General features: G+C 40.8%; 1 protein-coding gene across 35 annotated transcripts in view; it reads left to right on the top strand.

The window, feature by feature from the left end:
- Nucleotides 1-25,109, top strand: part of LOC133485932 (ankyrin-3-like) — a 124,813-nt gene that overhangs the window by 57,342 nt on the left and 42,362 nt on the right. For 16 of the 35 annotated variants that reach the window (XM_061790342.1, XM_061790343.1, XM_061790365.1 and 13 more), the window contains 23 exons: nucleotides 98-199; nucleotides 1,160-1,258; nucleotides 3,696-3,794; nucleotides 4,392-4,490; nucleotides 6,467-6,742; nucleotides 6,900-6,920; nucleotides 9,504-9,602; nucleotides 10,705-10,803; nucleotides 11,927-12,025; nucleotides 13,154-13,351; nucleotides 14,150-14,248; nucleotides 14,936-15,034; nucleotides 15,124-15,222; nucleotides 15,487-15,684; nucleotides 17,276-17,374; nucleotides 19,691-19,789; nucleotides 20,715-20,912; nucleotides 21,476-21,574; nucleotides 22,241-22,339; nucleotides 22,413-22,511; nucleotides 22,621-22,716; nucleotides 24,802-24,874; nucleotides 24,997-25,053. In XM_061790342.1, the coding sequence (XP_061646326.1) occupies nucleotides 98-199; nucleotides 1,160-1,258; nucleotides 3,696-3,794; nucleotides 4,392-4,490; nucleotides 6,467-6,742; nucleotides 6,900-6,920; nucleotides 9,504-9,602; nucleotides 10,705-10,803; nucleotides 11,927-12,025; nucleotides 13,154-13,351; nucleotides 14,150-14,248; nucleotides 14,936-15,034; nucleotides 15,124-15,222; nucleotides 15,487-15,684; nucleotides 17,276-17,374; nucleotides 19,691-19,789; nucleotides 20,715-20,912; nucleotides 21,476-21,574; nucleotides 22,241-22,339; nucleotides 22,413-22,511; nucleotides 22,621-22,716; nucleotides 24,802-24,874; nucleotides 24,997-25,053 (2,605 nt within the window). The remainder of the gene's footprint in view (nucleotides 1-97; nucleotides 200-1,159; nucleotides 1,259-3,695; nucleotides 3,795-4,391; nucleotides 4,491-6,466; nucleotides 6,743-6,899; nucleotides 6,921-9,503; nucleotides 9,603-10,704; nucleotides 10,804-11,926; nucleotides 12,026-13,153; nucleotides 13,352-14,149; nucleotides 14,249-14,935; nucleotides 15,035-15,123; nucleotides 15,223-15,486; nucleotides 15,685-17,275; nucleotides 17,375-19,690; nucleotides 19,790-20,714; nucleotides 20,913-21,475; nucleotides 21,575-22,240; nucleotides 22,340-22,412; nucleotides 22,512-22,620; nucleotides 22,717-24,801; nucleotides 24,875-24,996; nucleotides 25,054-25,109) is intronic. The other 19 variants (XM_061790353.1, XM_061790372.1, XM_061790371.1 and 16 more) reach the window with 10 other exon arrangements.

Below are 25,109 nucleotides of genomic sequence, written 5' to 3'. Positions count from 1 at the left end.
TACCTGGTACATGGAAATACAGATTTTTGTTTCAGTTTTTCAGCTTTTTCTGTTTTAACTCATTGTTTCCCTTTGTCCTTCTTGCCTGCCTCTGCAGTCTGACAGTAATGCCAGTTACCTGAGAGCTGCCCGGGCTGGAAACCTTGAAAAGGTTCTTGACTACCTCAAGTGTGGGGTCGAGATTAACATTTGCAATCAGGTGAGCTGAGCACACTTTGCTATGATCATATGCTTTGATTTGGTGAATTTGAATATATTATACAATATATCTAGTCTATGGGCAGCATGGTGGACTCTGGATTGTTTTCCAGTTACTCCAACTTCCTCATACATTCTAAAAACATAAATGTTAGGTTAATGGAGGACTTTCAATTTGTTTATAGGTGTGAATGTGAATGCGTGTCTATATGTTCCCTGCGAAACCTACGATTGACTGGCACCCAGTCGAGGGTGTATTTCCCCTCTCATAGAAACAAATAAAAACCACTGATTAAGGCTACAACTCACTATTTTGCTGAATGTACTGAATTTGTTGTAATTAGAGAGAGTTTTCTCCTCACCTTGTGTTCCATAATTCCATAATGGAATGTGTTCCATACGTGTTTTAAGACTGGACATCGGAGCCGGGCTCCCAAAAATTTTGTGTTTCTCTGTTTCTATATTTACGTGTGCTTTTGTTGTATTTGAGCATGGACTTTCATATTTTGCAAGTGACCATGCTACTGCTTTCATTTTTGCTAAAATATTTCCACACACTTTTAGCTTACTACAGCTGTATGCCGTACTGTGACAAGTGTTACGAAGTGTCCTGATCTTGGCTGCTGCGTGTTGTGATCTGAATAAAGTTCTTATTATCACACAGTTGTTGCCCAAGCATTTTTGCACATAACATTTTGGTGACAAAGATGGAGCTTTATCTACTTTGCGCCGCTGCCCTCGTTGCTGGCCAGACATTTAGTTGCGTCATAGCGCATTATAGTCCAGTGGCGGCAGCAGACGGTCAAGTCGTAAGTCCTGTGTAAATTAGTCGATTGGAAAACGAGATGCCAAAAACATATGATTAGCAATTAGTCGACTTTAAGCTTTAAATGAGTAGGGTTCAACCCCTACCCTACAGTCAATATTATATGTCATATCATCTCCTTGTTTCCTTTCTCAGAATGGCTTGAACGCTCTCCATCTAGCCTCCAAAGAGGGGCACGTGGAGGTTGTGGCTGAGCTGCTGAAACTCAGCGCCGCTGTGGATGCAGCTACCAAGGTAAGCCACACTTCCCCATTCACCCAATGCAGCTCCCATGATTTAGAAAGCAACATTTGGATCACATATTGTTTTGCTGATGGGCTGCAGTGATTAACAGTGCAAAGCTACTGTATGAGTGGAGCCTCTGCCTACTTGATTGGTGGGCATAAAGGCAATTTATTTTGGATTCTAAGTCATTTAACAGCCCCACCGCTGCTGGAGTAATGGTATTAAAATATGCTTTAAGAACAAACAAGGCCACAGTGCACGCTTTTCTTTGGGAACGATCTGAACAATAAATCATAATAGTATGCATTATAGGAGGAGTCTGCGCTTTTCAAGCCGCTTTCATCTGATGCTAATAAACACTTCTGGGGGGAAGAAATATTAGCCCCACTAATGTCTGGCAGACGTTTCCGTCGCCCCGCCCATCCGCCACAGGCTACAAACCCGCTGCTGACAAACACATAATGTGATGAAATATTCGAGAAGAATGAGAGAGTCTCCCCAATTAAAGCCTCACAATTGTGACCCCGAGCGGTCTGAGGGATTAGTGGAAGGTCTTGGGAATTTATTGTGTATGCGCTCAAGCCTTTTACACACGTAGTTTTTTACTTAAGACGGTGAGGAGGAGGTGGAAGCGATAGTTGTTTAAATATCCTGCTAATGTGGTTCATGGTTCATGGTACAAGCGCAACATTTGTGTCACCTTCAATGGCAAATGCTGATTTTAAAGGAGATGTACTGTATTTTGTTGCTGTTTTTTTTTTCCAATTTCAAACAGTTCCAATGTGTTATAATAACTTGACTGTGACATGCCTTTGTGAAAATACTCCAATACTCCGAGTACCAGAAATGACAAAGTAGCGCACCTTGCAAGTGAGCCAGCGCTCACGCTGCCCATGCTGCCGGGCCAATGGCTAGTACGGATTTCGTTACCTTGCCGTCTATGGGCAGAAATAGGGACTGATGCATATTTTAACAAAAACAAATACATGAAATAAGTTGTATCTGAACTGCAAAGCACACTGGTGACAGCATAGATTCTATTTTCCCTCATGGAGGCAGCACTTCATCACCAAACACCCAAATTACACTTTTCAATTAGTGCAGGGGTCACCAACCTTTTTGAAATTGAGAGCTACTTCTTAGGTACCGATTCATGCTAAAGGGTCCCAATTTGATACATACTTCTGATATAACAAATGTGCTCAAATGACCATTAATGATATGTTATTATTAATAATTAACAATATTTGTCCGAGTTAAGATACAGATTGTTAATAATTTCTTAAAATAATTATCAACAATGATTGAACAGGGGCGGCACGGTGGACGACTGGTTAGAGCGTCAGCCTCACAGTTCTGAGGACCCGGGTTCAATTCCCGGCCCCACCTGTGTGGAGTTTGCATGTTCTCCCCGTGCCTGCGTGGGATTTCTCCGGGCACTCCGGTTTCCTCCCACATCCCAAAAACATGCATTAATTGGAGACTCTAAATTGCCCGTAGGTGTGAATGTGAGTGCGAATGGTTGTTTGTTTGTGTGTGCCCTGCGATTGGCTGGCAACCAGTTCAGGGTGTACCCCGCCTCCTGCCCGATGATACAGTCCTCTTCATCCTGCTGTTCACATTTTGACATCATGAGACCGAGACCACAACTAACATTTAATAAATGGCACCTCGCCATTGTGAGGTGCGCAACACAATGCTCTCGGAGGGAATGGGCCGCTCACCAGAGTTTCATCAGCAGGTTGTAACACAGAAACAGAGAGACCGGAAGAGTCACAGAAAGGCATAGGCGTGAACATCCTTGGAAATCTTTCATGGATCAAACACGTTTAAAAATTTAGAGAAGGTCAAATTAAGTTCACCTGTCTAGGTTATAGTGCATTTTAGGTGCACCCTGATTTTTCACCCGAAAGCCAACGATCCCTAACTTTTGGTGACATGTGTAGGTTGCCAGTCAGGTAGGATAGATCCTACGACCCAGCAAAGAACAATTGGTATGGTATATACGTAAAATGGATGGATGGTTATACAGTAGATATGCAAGTTACTTTTTGAACAAAACATTCCTTTGCGGTCATGATTATCTAATTTCCCTGCTAAACAATATTGCACATGTGTCACCATCGTGCAACAGCGCAGCACGAGAGGGGCAACTCACAGGGTCGTCTTTGCCATCACGGGCTATGGCGCAGTTTCATAAAAGCCTCCAGAGAATATTTTTATGGCCGAGGCTCGGAGAGAGCTCATTTATGTACGGGACGTGTGGCATCGGAAGTGACACATTGTTGGCAGTGCAAGCAGGGAAAGCTGGAGCCACTTTGGAACTTCAGTGTGATCGGTTTGAGGGGGGGGTGCATGGATATAAACAGACTTGGCTGTACACACACGCAGAGAACAGGTGTGTGAGAGCTTAACAGCATTCCTGTGGCTGTTCCGTGTAATCCAGAAAGGAAACACTGCCCTGCACATAGCCTCGCTGGCCGGCCAAACGGAAGTCGTCAAAGAGCTGGTCACTTACGGAGCCAATGTCAACGCACAATCTCAGGTGAGTAACACACAATGCACAAATCATCTACGCAAAAGTAGATGCAAAAAGCCCCAGCGTGCCTTCCCGTCCGTTCACTTGATGATATTTTATCATGAAGTCCCGGGAATCACTCAGCTGATAGTTCCTCGCTCAGTCTGGCTTTGTGCCCAGTAGGCTTCCACCTTTTACAGAGCCACCGGCGTCACATTTTACTGCACGCTCTGTCACGTCAAGGTGAAATCGAGGTCTTCACGCTACTATTTTTTTTTTCTGCCATCAACAAAACAGTGCTGATGTTCACTATGTGAATCCAAAAAAATGAACATTTCAGTACGAAGTTAACGTTGAAGTGTCTTCCCCATATATTCGGAATTCCCAAATCCACCTATAGCCATAGCCTTGTCTAATAGAAAAACTGTGAAAAACTGAAGGTTTATTTTAGTTAAGAACTTTAAAATTGATGCATCTAGCTGTAGTGTGGTTCAGCGTAATGCGGGTACACACTAAGCAATTGACACTGCTGAGATTGTTCTAAAAGTCTTTGATTCTGATGGGAGACGGAACATATTCTAAAATGGTTTTCATTTTTATGCATGCATTTTATTTGTGCTGTAGAATGGCTTCACTCCTCTGTATATGGCGGCCCAGGAGAATCACCTGGAGGTGGTACGCTTCCTTCTGGAGAACAGCTCCAGCCAGAGTATGGCCACTGAGGTACTGTGCATACGCCTGTATAAATCCACCTCACTTCCCCCCTCATTCGTGCTTGTTCTATGCCAGGAGTGTCCGAACTTTTTCCTCCGAGGGTTTAACTTATTAAACATGCTAGAATGAGTCCATCACGCAAATTGTAAAGTGTTCATCAAAGTTATTTTGATAAACTGAACATCACAACTTTCAGTGAAAGGGGATAAGGCAAATAGTTTGTCATTTTTTTTTAGGATTTGGGGTTGGCACACCGCTCTGTATCCCACTAGAATAGATCCACCCCTGCACTTCAGAACCAAAACAAGTGTAATCTGTAATAAGATGACCGTTTTTAAAGCAGTAATTTGAGGAAGAGAGATATTGGTAATTGAAAGAAGTTTCTTTGCGTCTTTCTCGAAGAGCTCTACACTGACCCGACTAACAAGTTTTTTCAAGATACAGTATGAGCTGTTGTTCGGCTGGTTTTTTGTTTGTTTTGTTTTTGTTTTGCTTTGACTTGTGAGCAAAAATTAGTGATATGAGCACTGTATTGTGGCAGTGAACTCAACTGACTTCTCAACGAACAGCAGTTTGGCAGACAGAAAGCAATTCTTCAAAAAAGCGTCTTCAAGCTGTTTATTGCTACTCCCAGTTGAAGTTTACTCTCAAACGAAACATAAAACAAAGGAAATTACAGGTTGTGTGTTTAAAACAACCACACAACTTTGCCTTCCGCTTGCATAATGCTAACTTGATGAAAAACGCCATAAATGGGCTAACGGATGGCATATGGTATATCTCTTTAAGCAAGAGATATTTCAACACAAACATGCATCAACATTAATATTACTGCGGTTTGACCCCCCCCACCCCTACACACACACACAATTTTCCACACCCACACTTTTTTGTTAACGTTAAGGACCGTTTCAAAGAGTCTATTTAGTATATGCCGCGGGCCACAAAAAAATAGGACAAGAGGCCACCAATGGCCCCCGGGTCGAAGTTTGGATACCCCTGCTCTATACTATACAACTCTGTCCTTATCATTTCCAACTTCCCTTCCTCTTCATCCTTCCATCTCATCCCCCTGTCTCACATTCTCTTCATGCAGTAGGCGCAGTTTCATTGATTGGAAGGTAGCGTGACATTGAGTGGATCAATGAGCTTTGCACCGCTCGGCTCTGATTCAACGTTGCTCAGCTCGTGCAGATACAAACAAATGCATACGCACTTACCAGTCACAGTAGACTGATAGGGTTAATTGAATAACCAAGGGATCTGAAGTAATGCATATAAGTCAGAAACACAGAGTGCCCTTTGTCATGCAGGCACATCCACTAACATGGGATCACATGTATACGTACACACACGTTGTAGGCTACAGTACTATGCTGAATTATGCACCTTATGTAAAACGTGCATGGATGAAACATTCTTATTATGTAACGTACATTAGTGTCCTACACGGAAGGGCTTAGAAATGTAAAACAATGCAATAACCTCTTCATTTGTTTGACATGTTGTAAAATGTATTATTCATGCAGCTTTTTTTTTTTTTTTTTTTTTTTTACAACCAATAACATTTTTAGAAATGCTGGTGTGCGTAATAATTTTTCATTTTTGAAAAAAAAAAAAAAAGCACTGTTATCAATAGGAGATTTGTTCAAAAACATTAGAATTTTACTCCAGCGATGGATGACTTGAAAATTAGGCTGTCATTTGCATCGACTATTTATGGAAATCAGAGAAAAATATAATTTGCAAAATAATTTGGAATGTGGTGTGTTTTCCACAATGATAAATTAGATACTTTATACGTTAACAATCTGGGGCTATATAATGATTATAAAATATGTACTCGAAATTGCAAATGACTCTTACATTACATTGAGCAGCGAGCTGTTAGCATTAGCAACTGCTTAGCTTTCAACACTGCCAATAGAGGGATGCAGCTCTTTCTCTGTATCATCTTGAGAAGTTTACCAACCTGCTTTATCAAGGAGAATCGCCTGCCTGTTGACCTCTTCTGGAATGTGACTGAGATCTTTGTCCATCCATCGCCGACTCCCTCCTCTCCTCACTATCTGCAGGATGGCTTCACCCCTCTGGCGGTGGCCCTCCAGCAGGGCCATGACCAGGTGGTCTCCTTGCTTCTGGAGAACGACACCAAGGGCAAAGTGCGTCTGCCTGCCCTGCACATCGCCGCCCGCAAGGACGACACCAAGGCCGCGGCCCTGCTCCTCCAGAACGACCACAACGCAGACGTGGAGTCCAAGGTGAGGCCGCCGTGCTCGGGCGCGACTGTTTATGTGTTCTTTCATTTCTTGCGACCGCTTTTGAGGATTTTTATCTCCTCAGCTCTTCCGCTCACAATGGAGGCCGTTGTTTTCCTCACTAATTATACATTCTCTCCTCTCTTGGCTGACTTTGTAGATGATGAATAGAACAACAGAGGTACACCTCAACTATTACTTAGTCTCTCCATCTCAGCTCATAAACAGTCTGAAAAAAAGAAACCCACCCAAAACAGTTCCCTAGATTTACTGCAGTTTTGAAGCCCCTTTGTCCCACCCTTACCTGTTGTTTCCATTTAACATCATCCTATTCCTCTTCCATGGCTTCACTCATGTAGCAGATAGTCTTGGAAAGAGACTATAACGGATTAATGGCGCATGTTTCGTTGCCTTTTGGCTGGACTCTGGGGTATCCAAGCGCTCCTTGATTTTAATGGTTTCATGGTGCCTAAAATGTAAGCTTCGGCTGTTATTTTTGGCAAACGATTTGAGTCTAAAAGTCGACTTAAATGGCATAATTCTCTGATCCATGAAACTGATTAATATGATAACCTGTATGTCGAGCATGTCGAGGGGTTATCAGCAGTGGCTTGCCCTCAACCCGCATGGCAACTGATTCTCCATGATGCTACAATGAGCCCAGCCTGATAGTTTACCGGTTTACCCTTTTTATTTGGTGTGTGTGAAAACTGAGAGAAACGTGTTTACACCAATGCTATTTAAGGCCTTCTTGGAATGGCCGTGTTTATTATTATTATTATTATGATGATTAATTGCCATTTGGGTGGGCCTCAGCGTGACTGAAAACTACTTTATCTTGGTGAAAATTGTTTGTATATCATAGGAGAGCAAACACGACCCCTCAAAAAAAAATTAGCCCCTGACACTACTGTTTAATCGATTGACGGGAAATTGGGTGGACATGTCTATCATGACAGGAAGAAGTCTTAACGACCCACGCCAGAATTTGAACATGAAGTTGACCTTTTTTTTTTAAGTGGCCATTTTGGGACCAATTCCAGCGCTCGCACTTACTGTAGATCCGCTCGTACAAGGGAATTGGCCCCCATCTGAAGCAATTATCTAAGACACATTGCCAAGATTTTAGATTTCATGGTGTCAAGGTTTGATGGTCATTTCAAGGATTAGCCTTGAAAAAAAAGTGGGTACAAGGAGCCGTTTATTGCTGCTGGCAGCTTTAATTTGGTTTACTATACTTCAGCTTGCTTTTACCCCCTTAATGGCAATGCTGTTCTTCAAGAGAATGTCCAGCGTGTTCAGTCCAAAGAATCCTTAGCCCGCACACTGATCTGTTCCTAATTATTGGACTCTAACAAGAAGGCTTGTTCGCATGGGATCTGCCAATTCCTTTGACATGCTGTGAATGAATTTGTCTTTGGCATTTTTGGCTTTGGTGACTCTCAGCGTTCACACGCCATTTCCAAGGGAATTTGCACTTTCTAGTTGCCTAAAGCGTTTTGCGTGGTTATCAGAGTAGCTTTGCTGCTATGATAATACCAAAACCACAAAAGGAAAAAAAAAGAAAAGAAAGGAATGTGTTATGGTTTGTAATGATTGTATAGTACCGTTAGTGCTTTTCTTTGCCTTGGTTGTTTTGGACGGTAGATATCTGTCAGCAAACACCTTCTTTCCCTAGGCTTACCAGTAATGTGGAATGATTACATAGCTTAATGTGGAACTATTTCGTCATTTGGACAGCTGTCGCTCACTAAGCCAGGAAATGACTGTTATGCAGGATGGTGTGTTCATTTTCAGGGTAATTTTTAGCACTCTTAACTAAACAACTAAATTTGATTTAGTCCAATTCATCATATATGATGTCTATTATAGTGTAGTTGTAGTTTTATTTTTTTAATAGCATTTCGGTATGTATAAAGCCAGTAGCGGGCTGTGCATTTGGTACCTGGGCCTTCAGTGGGGGACTGAACTGCCTTACTTTACCTCTTCATACGCCACTATCACGTTGCAATTATAGAAAATATCAATACTATACAAAAACATAATTTAACACATACGTCAGCTGCACCAGTTCAGAATCAACATTTATCTAATTACATGACGAAAACATAAAACATTTACACTAAATAATACACATAATACTCACCAGAGATGCTGATTATAAAATACATATAAAATGTATTAATGGGTGGCTGTAACAAGTTTTGCTATGACTAACCAATCACTGGATAGAAAAATGCTGACATCATCAAGGGCCAGTGCTCCGGCCATGTGAGAATGGATTTGAAATCTGATTGGTGAATGAAAAGGTCCCATTGCCCATATAGTTTAAATCACATTGATCCTGGGCAGATTAGCTTGACATGGCAACACACAGAGGCTGATATCTGATTGTACAAAAAAATAAAAAAATAAATCTACCATCCACATACAGTACACGTACTGGAAGCAGAGCAGCCAGGAGAGAAAAATGCTAGGAAATGAAGAGATTAGACTGTAAGGTTGTAAATGTAGGTCAGTGCTTCTAATAGTGTTTAGGCCTGTATAAAGCAAAATCATACCCAAATGGTACACTGAAATATATTATCTGGTTGTCAGTATACCATCAATAACGATGCTTCAATTAAAACTAGAGTGAGAAAAGTCAAGTGTGTCATTGAGTGGGCGTGTGTGATGGCACGGCTTTGTGTGCGTGTTTTCATGGTTTGTAATACAATGTGTTTTCACTTGTATGTGTGTGTGTGTGTGTGTGTGTCCCAATCAGAGTGGCTTCACCCCACTTCACATCGCAGCCCACTATGGCAACATTAATGTGGCTACGCTGCTTCTGAACCGAGGGGCCGCCGTGGACTTCATGGCCAGGGTGAGTTTAGTGCAACCTCTGCTGTCTGGGAGGTGAACTACATACTGCATATGTCCACCAAGCAGGATGCCATGCTACAGTATATCACGATTGCCTCTAAATAAAGTCGTTTACGCCTTCAAATTTTCATGATAAACACAGAAAACAAGATCATACGGATCATACACTCTAATAAAATTAAAGGAATACAAATGTTCAGTTAAATTTAAGTTCCCATTCAAAATAAAATAAAAAGATAAATTTGGTTCTAAGCATGATACAACAGTAGGGAGGGAGGTAGCTTGGTAGCTAACAAGCTGGCTAGCTAGCTAGGTAGGTAGCTAATTAACTAGCTAGATAGATAGCAAACTAGGTAGCTAGCTAGCTAGAGAGATATTTGTTCAGTAGGTGCAAAGTGGGAAGTACAATATCATTAAAAGTGATATATAATCATATAATGATGTTGGTACTGTGTATGAAATACGGGTGCATCTAAAAATAATTTTGACTATTATAATTATGTTATACTGTATAGACTCACTACACAGTGAAATATTTCCTGATATTGAAAACTAATTTTGAGGTTTATAGTTTAACAGCTAATGAAAAAAAGCCAGATTTATCATCTGACCACAAGAATACGACATGAGAAACAATAAACATTATTTTGAATATTGAAATTAGGTTGGAATTGGTGTTTTGAAAACTGTTTTCCCATGTGTTTTGTGATTCTGTATATGAATTGAACTACTAAAATAACTTTTCTGCGATATTCTAATTTATTGAGATGCTTCTGTTCACAATGGCGATAAAGACTTCCGATCAAAAGCCAAGACACCATTTTGTTCCAATAGTATTTGCTTGTGGCCATTAAAGTGACATCAGCGAACCATAGTCAGCTAAGGTCCGTAATTACATTAGCTAATGTCTGGAGGAGTGTTTGTGCCGTTTTCTAGCACTAATCACATGTTGGCCTGCGGAAGTAGGAGGCCTGCAGATAGTGATAGACACACACGCGCTATGTTATCATAGTAATTAAGCGCCACACGATGTTTGTTTTGGTGTCTCGCTGATGAAGCATTGCTTCTAGTAATCTACCATTGTTTCTTTTTCCCTCGTTCAGAATGACATCACGCCGCTCCACGTGGCCTCCAAAAGGGGCAACAGTAACATGGTCAAGCTGCTACTGGACCGAGGCTCCAAAATAGACGCCAAGACCAAGGTGACAACATGATTCTTTTCATAACGGGAGGCTAGTGACATTTAATCAAATCCTGTTGGAGGACTTTAGTGCACAACATAGTTGCAGTAGACCTGGGGATGCATTTAACCAATAATATAAAATAACCCTTCAAAAGGCACGCATAGCATGAAAATATTTTTTTTTTTACCCTAGTGATTTATTATAGTTCATTACTAACCATCATTATTGGATTGGTAATATTAGGATTTCAGTATAACATACATTACTTTCTTTGTATTTAATTACAATGGCGCCTAAAGACACGAGTGACCCAGTTTGTTTTTGAGATATGAGACACGATGGAAAATGCCATAGTGGATGGAATCTATACAGCGGTGTTATAACGCTTTAATGAACAAATATTTGAACACAAAAAGGACAGAGACACACAAAGATCAACAATTTTAACAATACTCACAGGTATAAATTCTTTATCATTTGCGAAAGATGACGACTGTTACTGCCGATTACTGTGTCACAGTAGTTGAAAGAAACTTTTCGCTTGCCTGCATGAATGTGCTATGATGTCACCTGGTGCCCAAATCATGTACACCAGAATTAGCCGCAATTTGTTATTCATGATGCGCAAACTGTTTAATTATTTACATTTTATATTTTAATTTTGTTATTACTATAGTTTTTTTTTTTTTATGAAGAGTGCTATTTTAGTTATTAAACAAATGTTTTGGCAGGAAGGCTGGAACAGATTGATGGCGTTTCCATTAATTTCAATCAGTAATGATGATTTGAGATAAGAGTGTTTTGATTTACGGGCTTAGTCACGGAACAAATTAAATGTGTATCACAAGGCATCACTACATGGGTATATGGGTTTCACTTTTTGAATTGAACTACTCAAATAAATGACATTTTACAATATATTCTAATCTACCTGTACTTAATTTCGAAATTTGCTGAATTTACTTAATTTCATATGCATATTTGACATCTAAGGACATCAATGGCCATGAATGATTAATTTGGTGTGCCTTCAAAATTCTCTTGGTGTTTTTAACTTTTATTTTAGTTAGAAAATCCTATAGAAAGACTTATATGTATATGTCTGGCAGGATGACTAAAAATGCCATTGTTCTCCCTGCAGGACGGTCTGACTCCACTTCATTGTGGGGCGAGGAGTGGCCATGCACAGGTGGTAGAAATCCTGCTGGACCGAGGCGCTCCAATCCTCTCCAAGACCAAGGTAGCTACTGGGGAGCGTCGGTTCCGGAGAGGCGCTAAAGATTCTTAAGAGCAGAGTTTTCTTTTCAGCTTTCTGGTACCAGGATACAGTGGCACCTTGACTTACGAGTGCCTCAACTTTCAAGTTGTCGGTCAATTTGTTGCTTTGTAAAGCAAATATTTGATGTGGGAGTGAGCTTCAGACACTCCACTGCTATATGGCGGCAGCGAACTTCACAACACATGACCACCATCAGTTCACATTAGTTACCTGAGTGAAAGTACAGCTATCTGTTATGTTTTGTGCTTGCATTTTCAGGTATTTTTCCAAATTTGTAACCATGGGTGCTAAGAAGTTCAGTGCTTAGAGAAAGCAAACGATGTCCATTGAGTTAACGTGTTTTCACACATTAACTCAATGGAACAAACTGGAACAAACTGAGCGAGTGTGGCGAAAAAGGCAAAAAAAAAAATAGTCAAGCAGGTTAGGTTATATCGTTACATTATATTTTATTCTATTTATGTTTATTTTATGGTATTACTACATGTTTTTATACAATACAATGCTGTAGAGTGCTACATTTCTTATTTGAAAAAAAATAAACCAAAAACATTTGGGGTGGTTTTAGCAGAGCTGGAACAGATTAACGGCATTTCCATTCATTTCAGTGGTGAAAGTTATTTGAGTTACGATTGTCGTCTTGAAACTAAATAAACTTGTAAGTCAAGGTACACTGTATATGACGTTTCACACTGTCACTGACGCTTTGAATAACAGTCAGTACGTTTGAATGAATTAGCTCTCTTCACCATACTTTTCCAGTCACATAGCAGAGCTTTTGTTGTTGCCGTGGTGACGTGGCGTTGCCGTGGTGACCCGAACAGAACGCGTCCGCTTTGACCTGGCGGGACCACAAATGTAACCACGTAGACATTGTTGTAATGGCCTTGTTATAACAATGCTTCCGCAGTCTCCCAACAAGCTTTCTTCACAGTTTTTCTCCGCAGCACCTGATGTCCACTTAACTGAGTTTTTATCCATCTGTCTGTCCATCTTTCTTTGTGTCCGTCTGTGTGGTTCTCTCTCTCTCTCTTTCTCTCCCTCTCTTGTGTCCTCTCCATTTCCCCTCACCCGACCCCGCTGCTTCAGAACGGCCTGTCACCGCTTCACATGGCCACTCAGGGTGACCACCTGAACTGCGTCCAGCTCTTGCTGCAACACGACGTGCCGGTGGACGATGTCACCAACGACTACCTGACGGCGCTGCACGTGGCGGCCCACTGCGGGCACTACAAGGTGGCCAAACTCATCGTGGACAAGAAGGCCAACCCCAACGCCAAGGCCCTGGTAGGAGGCGAAGCGAACTCGGAAGTTCAAGGCTCAATTCTGAGATGGATTTTAATATTATCTTGTGTATGGAGGGGGGAAAAAAATACACACAAAGGTAGATCAAAGATGAACTAAAAAAATAATGATACCAAATTTACTAACTAACATTAGCTCACATTCCATGTTAATAATTCATACATGTATACAGACAGGCATTAACTAAAACAAAATAATAAAATGCATTAAATAAATTAGGAAAACACCATGAAAATAGACTTACTGGACATACAAATACATTTCTCTCACTAACCAAAACATTATGTACACAATGCATTAAATATCAATTTTGCCTTTGTAAATATGCTGATCAGTGACAGTGACACATTTTGCTTTGTATTATTATGTTTATACTTTAAATTATGTTGACATCCATGTGGACGGATGGCAAATTAAGAATTTCATTGTACAGGGGAAACTCTTTCCCAACTGTTCATATGATGCTAAACACTTGAATCTAATTTTGTAAAGGCAGAATTCTTGATACAGCTGTTGCACTGGACCAACTTTGGACTGGTCAGGTCCACCTAATGTTATGGCCCAAAAAGGGAATTATATGAGCCAGCATATACTATAAAGTGAATAATAAAACAAATTGAAACATGAATCAGAAGGGTGCAGCTGATGGGAAAATTCCTCATTACCATTACATTCCCTGGCAGCTCATTTGCTTCCACTCTTGTCAGCAGTCACAGATGTTTTCCTACTGGGGAAAGTCCCCTCGTTGCATACCCGCTACGACTTTTCATTTCCCCGCAGAATGGTTTCACCCCGCTTCACATTGCCTGCAAGAAGAACAGAGTGAAAGTGATGGAGCTGCTGCTGAAGCATGGAGCGTCCATCCAAGCTGTAACAGAGGTGGTCCTGCTCATCTTTATTACATTCTACTCTGCATCAAAGTTGTAGTGGCGGACACGTTCCACACCCAACGGCGATGGGTGAAAATCTTCAATGTAGAGAAATCCTATTAAAAAAACACTTTAAACACATTTCAACATCATTGTAAGAAAACTAAAATAAGGCTCTCTCACTTGCATGGTTCTCCAAATAAGAGGTAAAACTTACACATAAAAACAAAAGGGGTTGAAACATTGTATATTTCAATAATTCTAACATATAATGTGAAATGTCATAGAAAGGCTGAAGAAAATTAGCATGGATATTACGGTAATTATAAACCTTCAAACAGCTGCTACTTTGAAACACACAGAGCAGCAACCCATACAAACAGAGCATACATCAAATGAGAATAAAAAATTGTATATTTAAACACAAGCATGTTCAACCAAACCATACATTTTGTTTTTTACGAAAGTCTGCTAGGTGAATGTCAACATAAAATGCAAAACGCCAGAGATGGGCTAACATATATAAGCATAGAAGTTACTCTAAACTCTGAGTTAACTGTATAGTGTAAAACCCCATCATAAACGATTGCTTAAAAATCTGCAGCATAGCGGGAGCTTGACAAATAAACCGCGATATTGTGGGGTTCGCTGTATTGCATACTTTGCTGCAACCGCTAAATAAAGTGTCTCTCCGCAGTCTGGCCTGACGCCAATCCATGTTGCGGCCTTCATGGGTCACGAGAACATCGTCCACGCGCTCACACATCACGGAGCTTCACCCAACACCACCAACGTGGTGAGAGAATCATTACTGCGTTGTTACATGTGGGAAAGGTGTTACTTTCTCTGTGGAAATCTCACTGTCTGTGTGTGTGTGTCGTGCAGAGAGGCGAGACGGCCCTCCACATGGCAGCCAGGGCGGGCCAGGCCGACGTGGTTCGATACCTGCTCAAAAACGGAGCCAAAGTGGAGACCAAATCGAAGGTGCGCACTCTGACCGCCAGTCTGAATTTAAAGTGGGTATTAAAAAGTCGACGCAGAACGTCGGGTTTTCGTAAAAATATTTAAGCGCAGCGGGCCTTCACGTTATTTTATCTGGCTTGCAAAAGCTTACCACAATTTTAGACTTCAGAGTTACTTTAGACTCGCACATGTGATTTGACCGCAATCATAACTATGAAGTGTTTGTGTAGAAAACCAGTTTTACACCCCTGCGTTAAAATACAACATTAAAATATTACTTTTCAGGACGACCAGACGGCGTTGCACATCTCCAGTCGGCTGGGGAAGGTGGACATCGTGCAACAGCTGCTGCAGTGTGGCGCCTCGGCCAACGCGGCCACCACCTCAGGTTACACCCCCCTACACTTGGCAGCCCGTGAAGGTCACCAGGATGTCGCCACCATGCTCCTGGAGAATGGAGCCTCACTGTCCTCCTCGACTAAGGTAGCCTGGTTTTCTTGCTTTTAACTGATACAAATTTATCGGACAGCAGCCACGCATTCGCATTTGTGTTGAGGGGCAAAATTTTGTGAGTTACAAGTGAGCTTTTTTCAATTTTAACCCACTCTTATATTTAAATACTACAGTCAAAACCTTACCAATAAAGTAAGTGGTAGAAGTTTAAGCAGAGTCACTGATGGTGTAGTGGTACACTGGCCTGACTTTGGTGCGGGCAGCGTGGGTTCAGTTCCCACTCAGTGACGGTGTGAATGTGAGTGTGAATAGTTGTCTGTGTCTCTATGTGCCCTGCGACTGACTGGCGACCAGTTCAGGGTGTAGTCCGTCTTTCGCCCGAAGTCAGCTGGTATAGGCTCCCGTGCACCGCGAACCTAACAAGGATAAGCGGTGTTGAAAATGGATGGATGGAAGTTTAAGCAGATCATTTTCACGCTTTCGGGGTTTCTCCATCCACACAATCGAGGATGGGTAGTCACAGTTTCCCAAATGACTAACTGCATCGAGGGAGGTCATAACGAGCTGTGAAGGGCACTTTGGTCATGGAAGTGGTTTAAGCATGTGTGTGGTATGTTGCTTTGGGGGGTGCCTTTGTGAGGGTGACCTCTGTCATTGGAACAGATTAGTGGAGGGTGAACCCCTTAGTGTGCACCCATGCAAATACACACACACACGCCCGCGCGCACACACACACACACACACACACGGCATCTATTGGGACATCACCCGAGTTAGCTGTCCCGGAGAAATTATGTCACCGTCAAACTGCCCCATTTACATTGTTCGTGGAGCAATTGACTGAGCATTTACAAAGCTGTCTACAGTGTTCATATCCAGATGAATATAATGTAAAATTCGTAGTTACAGCACAGGTAAAGACTTCAAAAAAATTAGGTCAAGTGCTTCTGAGCTTCCTGAAGTCCCACATGCGTGCAGGAAAAATTGGAACCAGCATATATATGTACATATACTGTATATATATATTTGGTTTGCATGAGGAAATACAGAACTTGAAGCTTTTCAGAATAATCCAATACAGTTTTATGCCGATAAGGTGCTTGTTCGCGTCCCCATTATATCATGTTTTTTTTCAACGGGTTTATGTGTATATATTAAGTATATGTACTTTAATGGCTTCAGAGGCGGGAAAGGAGAGTCAGTGATTCACTTTTCTGCCGTTTGAATGCCGAGAGAACAGCAAAACATATAAATACAAGGAGCGCACTCACGTAGAAGCTGCTGTCGGCCACAGCTCATGCCCAGACACTCACGTAGGCTCACCGATGTCACACACCACACCAGGCCCCGCCTCTTGAAGGCACATGCATGTACAGACACTATAATACATACAGTAGTTTCTATACATTTTATGCTTGCAGTTTGTTTGTTAAAATGGGTTTAAAAATGTGTTTTTATAAATGTGTGTTTTAATAAGTTTAAATGTGTTTAAAGCATGTGAAAGCGGTAAAACTAAATTTTCAAGGGTGAAACCTATCCCCCGCAAAAAACTGTCATCTAAATATTCCCTTTCCACCCTTAAAGCTAAATCTTATTTTTATCGGGTTGTATGTTCCAACAGAAAGGCTTCAGTCCGCTACACGTGGCCGCAAAGTACGGCAAGATGGCGGTGGCCAGTCTTCTCCTGCAGAAGAGAGCTTCACCTGACGCTGCCGGCAAGGTGAGGAGTCCATTAAAAAAGACGAGTTAGATGCCAGGAAGGGTCTCTTTAGGACGTCTACTTCATTCCTGATATTTTATACCACAAGGAACACTACTCATTAAGACTTTTTTTTTTTAATATTATCTTTACAATTGAATGACAATTCAGTCCTGGTTCGGCAAAAGGAGAGCTTAAAAATTGGATTGCTCATTCGTGGAAATCAGAAAATGTAAGTTTTGCATAATTGTGCAGCCAAACCAGCTAACAACAAGACAATACCTCTAGCCTTTCCGCGTTTGCTTGGCGGTGGTGATAAACATATTTAACTCTGTTGTTTTGTTTGTTGTATGAGTCAATGTGATCTGCTGCATGTTAATCATAAAAAAGACAATACAAAAATTATATATATCGTTAGCCTGATAGCATAATTGTCCAAGTCATTTTTAACTTATTAACAAATCATACCGGTGTAGTTTTTTTCTTCTTGTTTTTGGAAAACGCTCAAGGATGACTTAGGCAACTATGCTATTAAGCTAAGGATTTATATAATAAAAATAACAAATAAAGGCCAGCCAAAGTTTTAGCCAAAGAATGTTTGATTTTTACTAGTCAATTTGACCTGCAATGTAAGAGGAGGGTTAATGCATTTTTATTAGTAATAATTTTTTAAATGACTGCCATAAAATTTTTATCCGCTAATTACAAATCATCACACTGTCCTACCTCCTTATAGTCAAGTGTGCAGGGCTTCAATATGAACTCCCACTATGTGGCAACCAAATATGGTTTTATAGGAATATCTGTCTAAAAAGGGAGTGTTCTGACATTGATGCAATGTGTCAGGCTGTAAATGATGCTCCCACACAAAGAATGGATGAACTACTGACCTCAAATTCCATTATAATTAACCCTCCAGTTACCGTTTTTTCTGTGGTACACCAAATATGTTGATAATATATAATATCAATGTGATGTATGAATGTATGCTGGCAAGCTTCTGATGCATTGTTAGCTAGCGGTATGTGCGCACTACCATCTGCAAGCATTTAGCAGCTCGTAGTGTCAGTCAAGTATGAAAATGATGCTTCTGTTAGACCTTTTGGATAACTCAGCAACTTTTTAGGTTCACAAGCTCATGCTCCCTCATTGAACTCTAGTACAAAACACCACATAATATTTTTCCACTCCTGTAATTTAAGTGTTTAATACATTACAGTATGGTTCAGTATGCACATATGGTGACTACGTTGTGCTCACTGTTGACTGTGTGGGATGCTGCGTGGGTGTAGTTAAAAAAACGTGGGACCGCTTCATTGAACAGTGGGTCATTGTTCTGGGAAAATGATAAGTAACCTATTTATACAGGTTAAGGTCTTTTAACCTCATTTATTTATTTTTTTTGCTTTTTTACATTGTTTTTTTACATTTCAAACAACAGTTCGAACATACCCATCCATCCCTCTTTATAACATAGTTTTCTGCTGAGCGTTCTTATTTTTTCTGCCTGCATGAACACACACACACCTTTTAGATGCACGTATACACTTACACAACTCCACTTGCACACAAACACACACACATACGCACAAACACACTAAACAGATACAGAATACATCACAAACTCAACACACCGAGACATTAACACCTACATGCTTACACACACTCTTGGACAACACACTCACACATTCAACATGGACACACACACACCTACACACAAAATTACAAACACTTATAATTGAACCTCGAATCTTACACACACACGTACAGTGGAACCTTGATTTAACAAACCCCGATTTAACGGACTTCAGATTTGAACTGATAGAAAATAGTTTCCAGTTGGAACTCCAAATTACACAATATCACCCCTCCCATGCAACAGCGAGGTAAGTATGAATAAACTTGAAAACTTTTCAAACATTTTAAAGATATTTTATATTTATTTGTGATATATTTGTACATAATGGGTGTTTTCAGGCCATTAAAAAAACAGTTCATAACTTTAATTTTGTGCAGTACTGGTGTTTGCAGGCCACAAAAAAAAAGTGCTTCAGTATAACAGACAATCAACTTTAACGACAACCAGTCCCCCCTATTAGTCCGTTAAAACGAGGTTCCACTGTACCTACAAAACTACAGACACGCACACACGCTCACTCGCACGCCTACACAAAACGTCCTTCTGGCGGTTTTCAACTTTGGCATTTACTGACCATGCTGTCTGTCTGGCTCATCTGAGTGTCGCGTGTGTGCACATCTCCATTCAGTCAGTGAACTTCTAACCTGCTGCTCGTTGTGTTGCATGCGTTTTGTCCGTGTCCGTCTGGGGTGTTTCAGAGCGGGCTAACTCCGCTGCATGTAGCCGCTCACTACGATAATCAGAGAGTAGCCCTGCTGCTGCTGGATCAGGGAGCTTCCCCACACGCCGCCGCCAAGGTACACACGACACACAACTGTGACGGGACCATCGTGGTGCGTGTCCAAATAAAAGAAAGCCTCCCATTTCTTCCACTCCCAATTAACAGTTGCTCACATTTGCGCTCTTTGGTGATGCTGTCGTGAAGTCGTTTTACCTCTCAGCTATGGGCAATAGGTGAAATCCACAAAGTAGCATCCACATATATATTTTTTTATTTTAACAGATTTTGAAGCTGTATGAACCTCCCCAGACTCTTATTAATCTTCCGCACACTCCTATAACCACTTTCTATATTCTTAAAAACTAGATTCTTTTTAAACTCTTAAACACACAGTAATGCACTGTGGTACTCCACATTATGTGCATTTTATTCCTTGTAATATGTTTTAATTAATTTTCTTTTTTTTTAGTCTTAACGTTTTATGCTAGGAAGCGTTTATTTTTACCACCAAAAAATACAGCATACACTAACAATCCTGCGATATGTTAAATTATGCGCGATATGAATATGAAAATAAATCTGCAATGCACTGAATCCGCAATTGGTGAATCGCGCTTTAGCGAGGGAACGCTGTAATTGGATGAATGCTTTGGCATAAAATCAGGTTAAAATCAGCTCCTATGGGTGATAGAAATGCTTGAAAAATGATTAGTACGACAAAGTGCCGTAAAGGGCTTGGAAATTCATAGTACAGTGGTACTTTGACTTGGAGTTTAATTTCTTCCGTGACCAGACTCATAACTCAAATGACTCAAATCACGGATATGCGAGTAAAATGAGTTATGAGCTCGCTCACAGAACAATTTCAGCTCATATGGTAGCACTGCACTGCATGCAACTTACACTACTGGACATCACAACATTTAAATGCAGTCAGTATAAAGTCTGCCCATAGAATAGAGTTCATCGTGCAAACTCTTCATTTCTCTCTCGCTCCTCAGAATGGCTACACGCCGCTGCACATCGCCGCCAAGAAGAACCAAATGGACATCGGCACAACGCTGCTGGAGTACGGCGCCGACACCAACGCGGTGACGCGGCAGGGCATCAGCCCCATCCACCTGGCGGCGCAGGAGGGCAGTGTGGACCTGGTGTCGCTGCTGCTGGCCAAGAGCGCTGCCGTTAACTTTTGCAACAAGGTAATGTAAATCAAGAAGTGCCTTCAAGTACACGCGTGGGCCACAATACTAGGTATTTTTAAGCGATTGTTTTTAATGGGTTTTCGCAGTATACGTACTGTCAAAGGAGAGCCACAGTCACCGATACAGTTTTCAGCCGTTTATTGAATGCCGAGAGAACAGTAAAACACACAGAAAACACTCAAGCAGAAGCTGCTGTCGGCCACAGATCACACACAGACGCACACCTGCAGATTCGCCACGGCACCCCACCAGGCCCCGCCTCTTAGAGTCACATACATGTGCACAAACACTATATTACATCCAGAATTTTCTATACATTATATGCTAGCAATCGCTTTTATTTGTGTTCAAATACATTTACGAGATGTTTAAAAATGTGTTAAGCGTGTGTGAGTGTTCATCACAGCTTAACTTTTACATTTGTATTTTTATATCATTATTCTTCCATTTTGTGAAATTCTGCTGCCCTTTACCATAATGCCTTGCAAGATTCCACGGTTTATTCATTTTACTATTAAATGTTTTTTTGTGTGTGTGTTTCTTTCTTTGGTCACGCTCAGAGCGGACTTACGCCACTCCACCTCGCGGCTCAGGAGGACAAAGTCAATGTTGCAGAAGTCCTTCTCAACCACGGCGCTGATGTCAACACGAAAACAAAGGTACAGACACTGTCACCACACACGCAGTAGTTGCTTGAACGTAAACTTGCAGTTTAAGACTACAAGCATATCGTTGGTGTCTGGGAGCATCATCACGTCTCCCAAACCATCCCTTTTCAGGAAAGCAAAACAAAAAAAATGCATTAACATTGAATTGTCAAAGAGGCCAAGCCATTTCAGAACTTTAAATTGATGAATCATTTCTAAAAGCAACTAAAAATGCTTCTAGACATACACTTACAAACACCTACACTCACTCACCACAGACACCTACACCCACGCATCCACACACCTCCACACCAAAGTGCCCTAGATGCAGTGATGCACCTTACACACGCCTACAACCTTGTACACACAGGTATACAGTAGAGCACACAGTATCTGGCAGGCAGCTCACGTTCACACAGACCTCACTAGCTGAAGGTTATACTGGTGTGTGTGTGTGTGATACGGTGCGTGCATTTGTGCTGATAGGACAATTGTTGACAGTGAAGAGGTTTTTCACTCACTGATGCACCCTACACACGCAACGCAAAGGAGTCTTTGTTCCATTTTAAAAACAGGCCTTCTAAAATGACTCGCAGATTGCCACTGAACGCTTTTTAACGGACGCGCCGAGACGTCTGATGTGAGAGGGCGAGTAAATAGTCTCTCACTTTCTCACAGATGGACTACACGCCGCTGCATGTGGCTTGTCACTATGGCAACGCGAAGATGGCAAATTTCCTGCTGCAGAATCACGCCAAAGTCAACGGCAAAACCAAGGTAGAAAAGCAAAAATAAAAATCACATAGTAGTTTTGTTTGACTATTCTTGTTTTCCATCCGCTTGTGTCCAGAATGGTTACACACCTCTGCACCAGGCAGCTCAGCAGGGCCACACGCACATCATCAACCTCCTCCTCCAGCACGGCGCCTCGGCCAACGAACTCACAGCGGTCGGTCGAACTGCTTGGCCACTGGTCAATTCATTTCTTTTCTGTGTGCGTCAGTCATTGTGTGGCTAACTTCCTGTGGGTCTCCCTCTCTCTTTCGCTCTACGCTCAGAACGGGAACACGGCGCTAGCCATCGCCCGTCGCCTTGGTTACATCTCGGTGGTGGACACCCTGAGGCCCGTGACGGACGAAAACCTAAATACTGTGGTGAGATGCGTCAACGACATCAAATGTATTCACTTGATACACAGTAAATGATTTAAACCCGCTTATTTACACTGCTTTCTTTGACCAAGACAAGTACTTCTAATTTTAGATTATGTATTTATATTATTACAAAAATTACATTATTACATTAAAATACTTTATTCTATTTAGATGTAATAATTAGTTTATTTGATTTGATGATTTTTTTTCGAATTTATAATTAATTTTAATCAATATATTGTGAATACATATATGTTGTTTAAAGTATTAATAATGCAATCATATTTTTGTTTAGATAACAACAAATGCTGAACTATTTAAACAAGATATTAAAGTATGAACAATGTATTGATTCTAATACATTCATCCATCCATCCATCCATTTTCTGAGCCGCTTCTCCTCACTAGGGTCGCGGGCGTGCTGGAGCCTATCCCAGCTGTCATCGGGCAGGAGGCGGGGTACACCCTGAACTGGTTGCCAGCCAATCGCAGGGCACATACAAACAAACAACCATTCGCACTTACAGTTACACCAATCAATGCATGTTTTTGGGATGTGGGAGGAAACCGGAGTGCCCGGAGAAAACCCACACAGGCACGGGGAGAACATGCAAACTCCACACAGGCGGGACCGGGGATTGAACCTGGGTCCTCAGATCTGTGAGGCTGACGCTCTAACAGTCGGCCACCGTGCCGCCTAATACGTTCAAATTTAAGCTTATATATTTATTCTATTATTATTTCAATATTAACTCAAATTATTTGAGTTAATATGTTACTAATACTATACTATTTTTATTTACATAACAGCAAACACAGAATTATTTAAACAAAATTAAAGTATTTTAGAATTATTTTTAAAGAAATTCTCAATACATACTTAATATATACAACCCAAAAATATGAAATGTTTAAGAATTATTGATTCATATAAATTATAAAATAAAATTTATAAATTCCTGAAATAAAATGTAAAAATAATTAATACATTATTAATACTTAAATATTTTGTGTGTATTTATATATATATATATATATATATATATATATATATATATATATATATATATATATATATATATATATAATATTGCATAGCCAGATTACACAAGTAATTTGGATAGTTTATTTATTAAGGAACCACATTTACTATTTACACTATTGCACTGAACTTGTGCAAGCATCAGAATAAGTCTTTGTGTGTGTGTGTGTGTGTGTGTGTGTGTGTCTCCATCTGCTGTGATGTAACTTAATGATCAAGGTTGTTTCCTTGCATCACACTGGGATTTATCTATTATTCACTATGCAGAGGCATCTGCTCATATTCTTATATGCCTTCATTGAACATGCAGCTGCAGTCTGCTTTAAAGTGGAGGTGTTGATTATGCCTTTATTATTATTAGTATTATTATTATTATACTGTAACATATCCCTGCAGATGGTTGCGTAGCAATCACTTTTGATTTGAAATCAGCATAGCTTTTGAGTAGAAGATAAAGATTAGGGGGTGACTCTTACATCGATTATGAGAGAGAAAAATTGTAAGACGGCTAAGTTTAGGCACCTCACACTCAAGCAGAGTAGGATAAACAGTATGTGTAACAGTAGGTGATAGTGTGTCGCGATCGTGACAAAATATTATGTAGTTCTTGGAATGAAAATCCACTGACGTTCAACTCGAGCGATGCGGTGAGTCAGTGTCCATCGCGGCGTGCTTCATAGTATCTTTAAATAAATTATTATCGTTGTTTTATAGTTCGAAGTGTCATAAAAGCAAAAAATATTAGCGTCAAAGTCACTGTTCTGCCTGAAATCTTTCTGTTCACAAAAGGCTCATTTTCTCCACTTTTTGACAAGACAATTGTGTTTTTGGTGAAGCCAAAATACTCACAAGGAGATAGTCGAACCCGAACCTCAGCACTGTGAGGCCAATGTCTACACAATACATCACAGTACTGTCCTTAATCTGTTCAAATTCATTATTATCCTTATAAAGGAAAATATTTGTATTCTTAGACTGCACATAGATCATGTATTTTGGAACTGCGCTTCACTTATTATCTTATCTTCCTCTCACGTTGACAGAGTGCAGCTGAAAAACACAAAATCAATGTCCCGGAAACCATGAATGAGTTCCTGGACATGTCAGACGACGATGGTGAGCAAACAATATCTTCTTTTTTTTTGGGCTGCACTGCATGATTCTACTGTAGTGGAGACTGTGCTTTGTGAAGTCATAACGTGCGCATGTGTCACCACATATGCATTCAAATCACACAGTTTGGGCCAATGTGCCTGAAAGTCTCGAGCAGGAGTCAGTGTCAGATGACGATGAAGGTACTGGTTCATTAGTTTGCCGTCTGAACCGCTCTGGTTGTGGGTTTGGTTTGTTG

This window comes from Phyllopteryx taeniolatus, chromosome 11 (assembly GCF_024500385.1).
Source record: "Phyllopteryx taeniolatus isolate TA_2022b chromosome 11, UOR_Ptae_1.2, whole genome shotgun sequence".
In the NCBI taxonomy this organism is placed as follows: Eukaryota; Metazoa; Chordata; class Actinopteri; order Syngnathiformes; family Syngnathidae; genus Phyllopteryx; species Phyllopteryx taeniolatus.
Note: the sequence above shows the minus strand (reverse complement) of the source record. Positions and strands in the feature narration are given on the sequence as shown.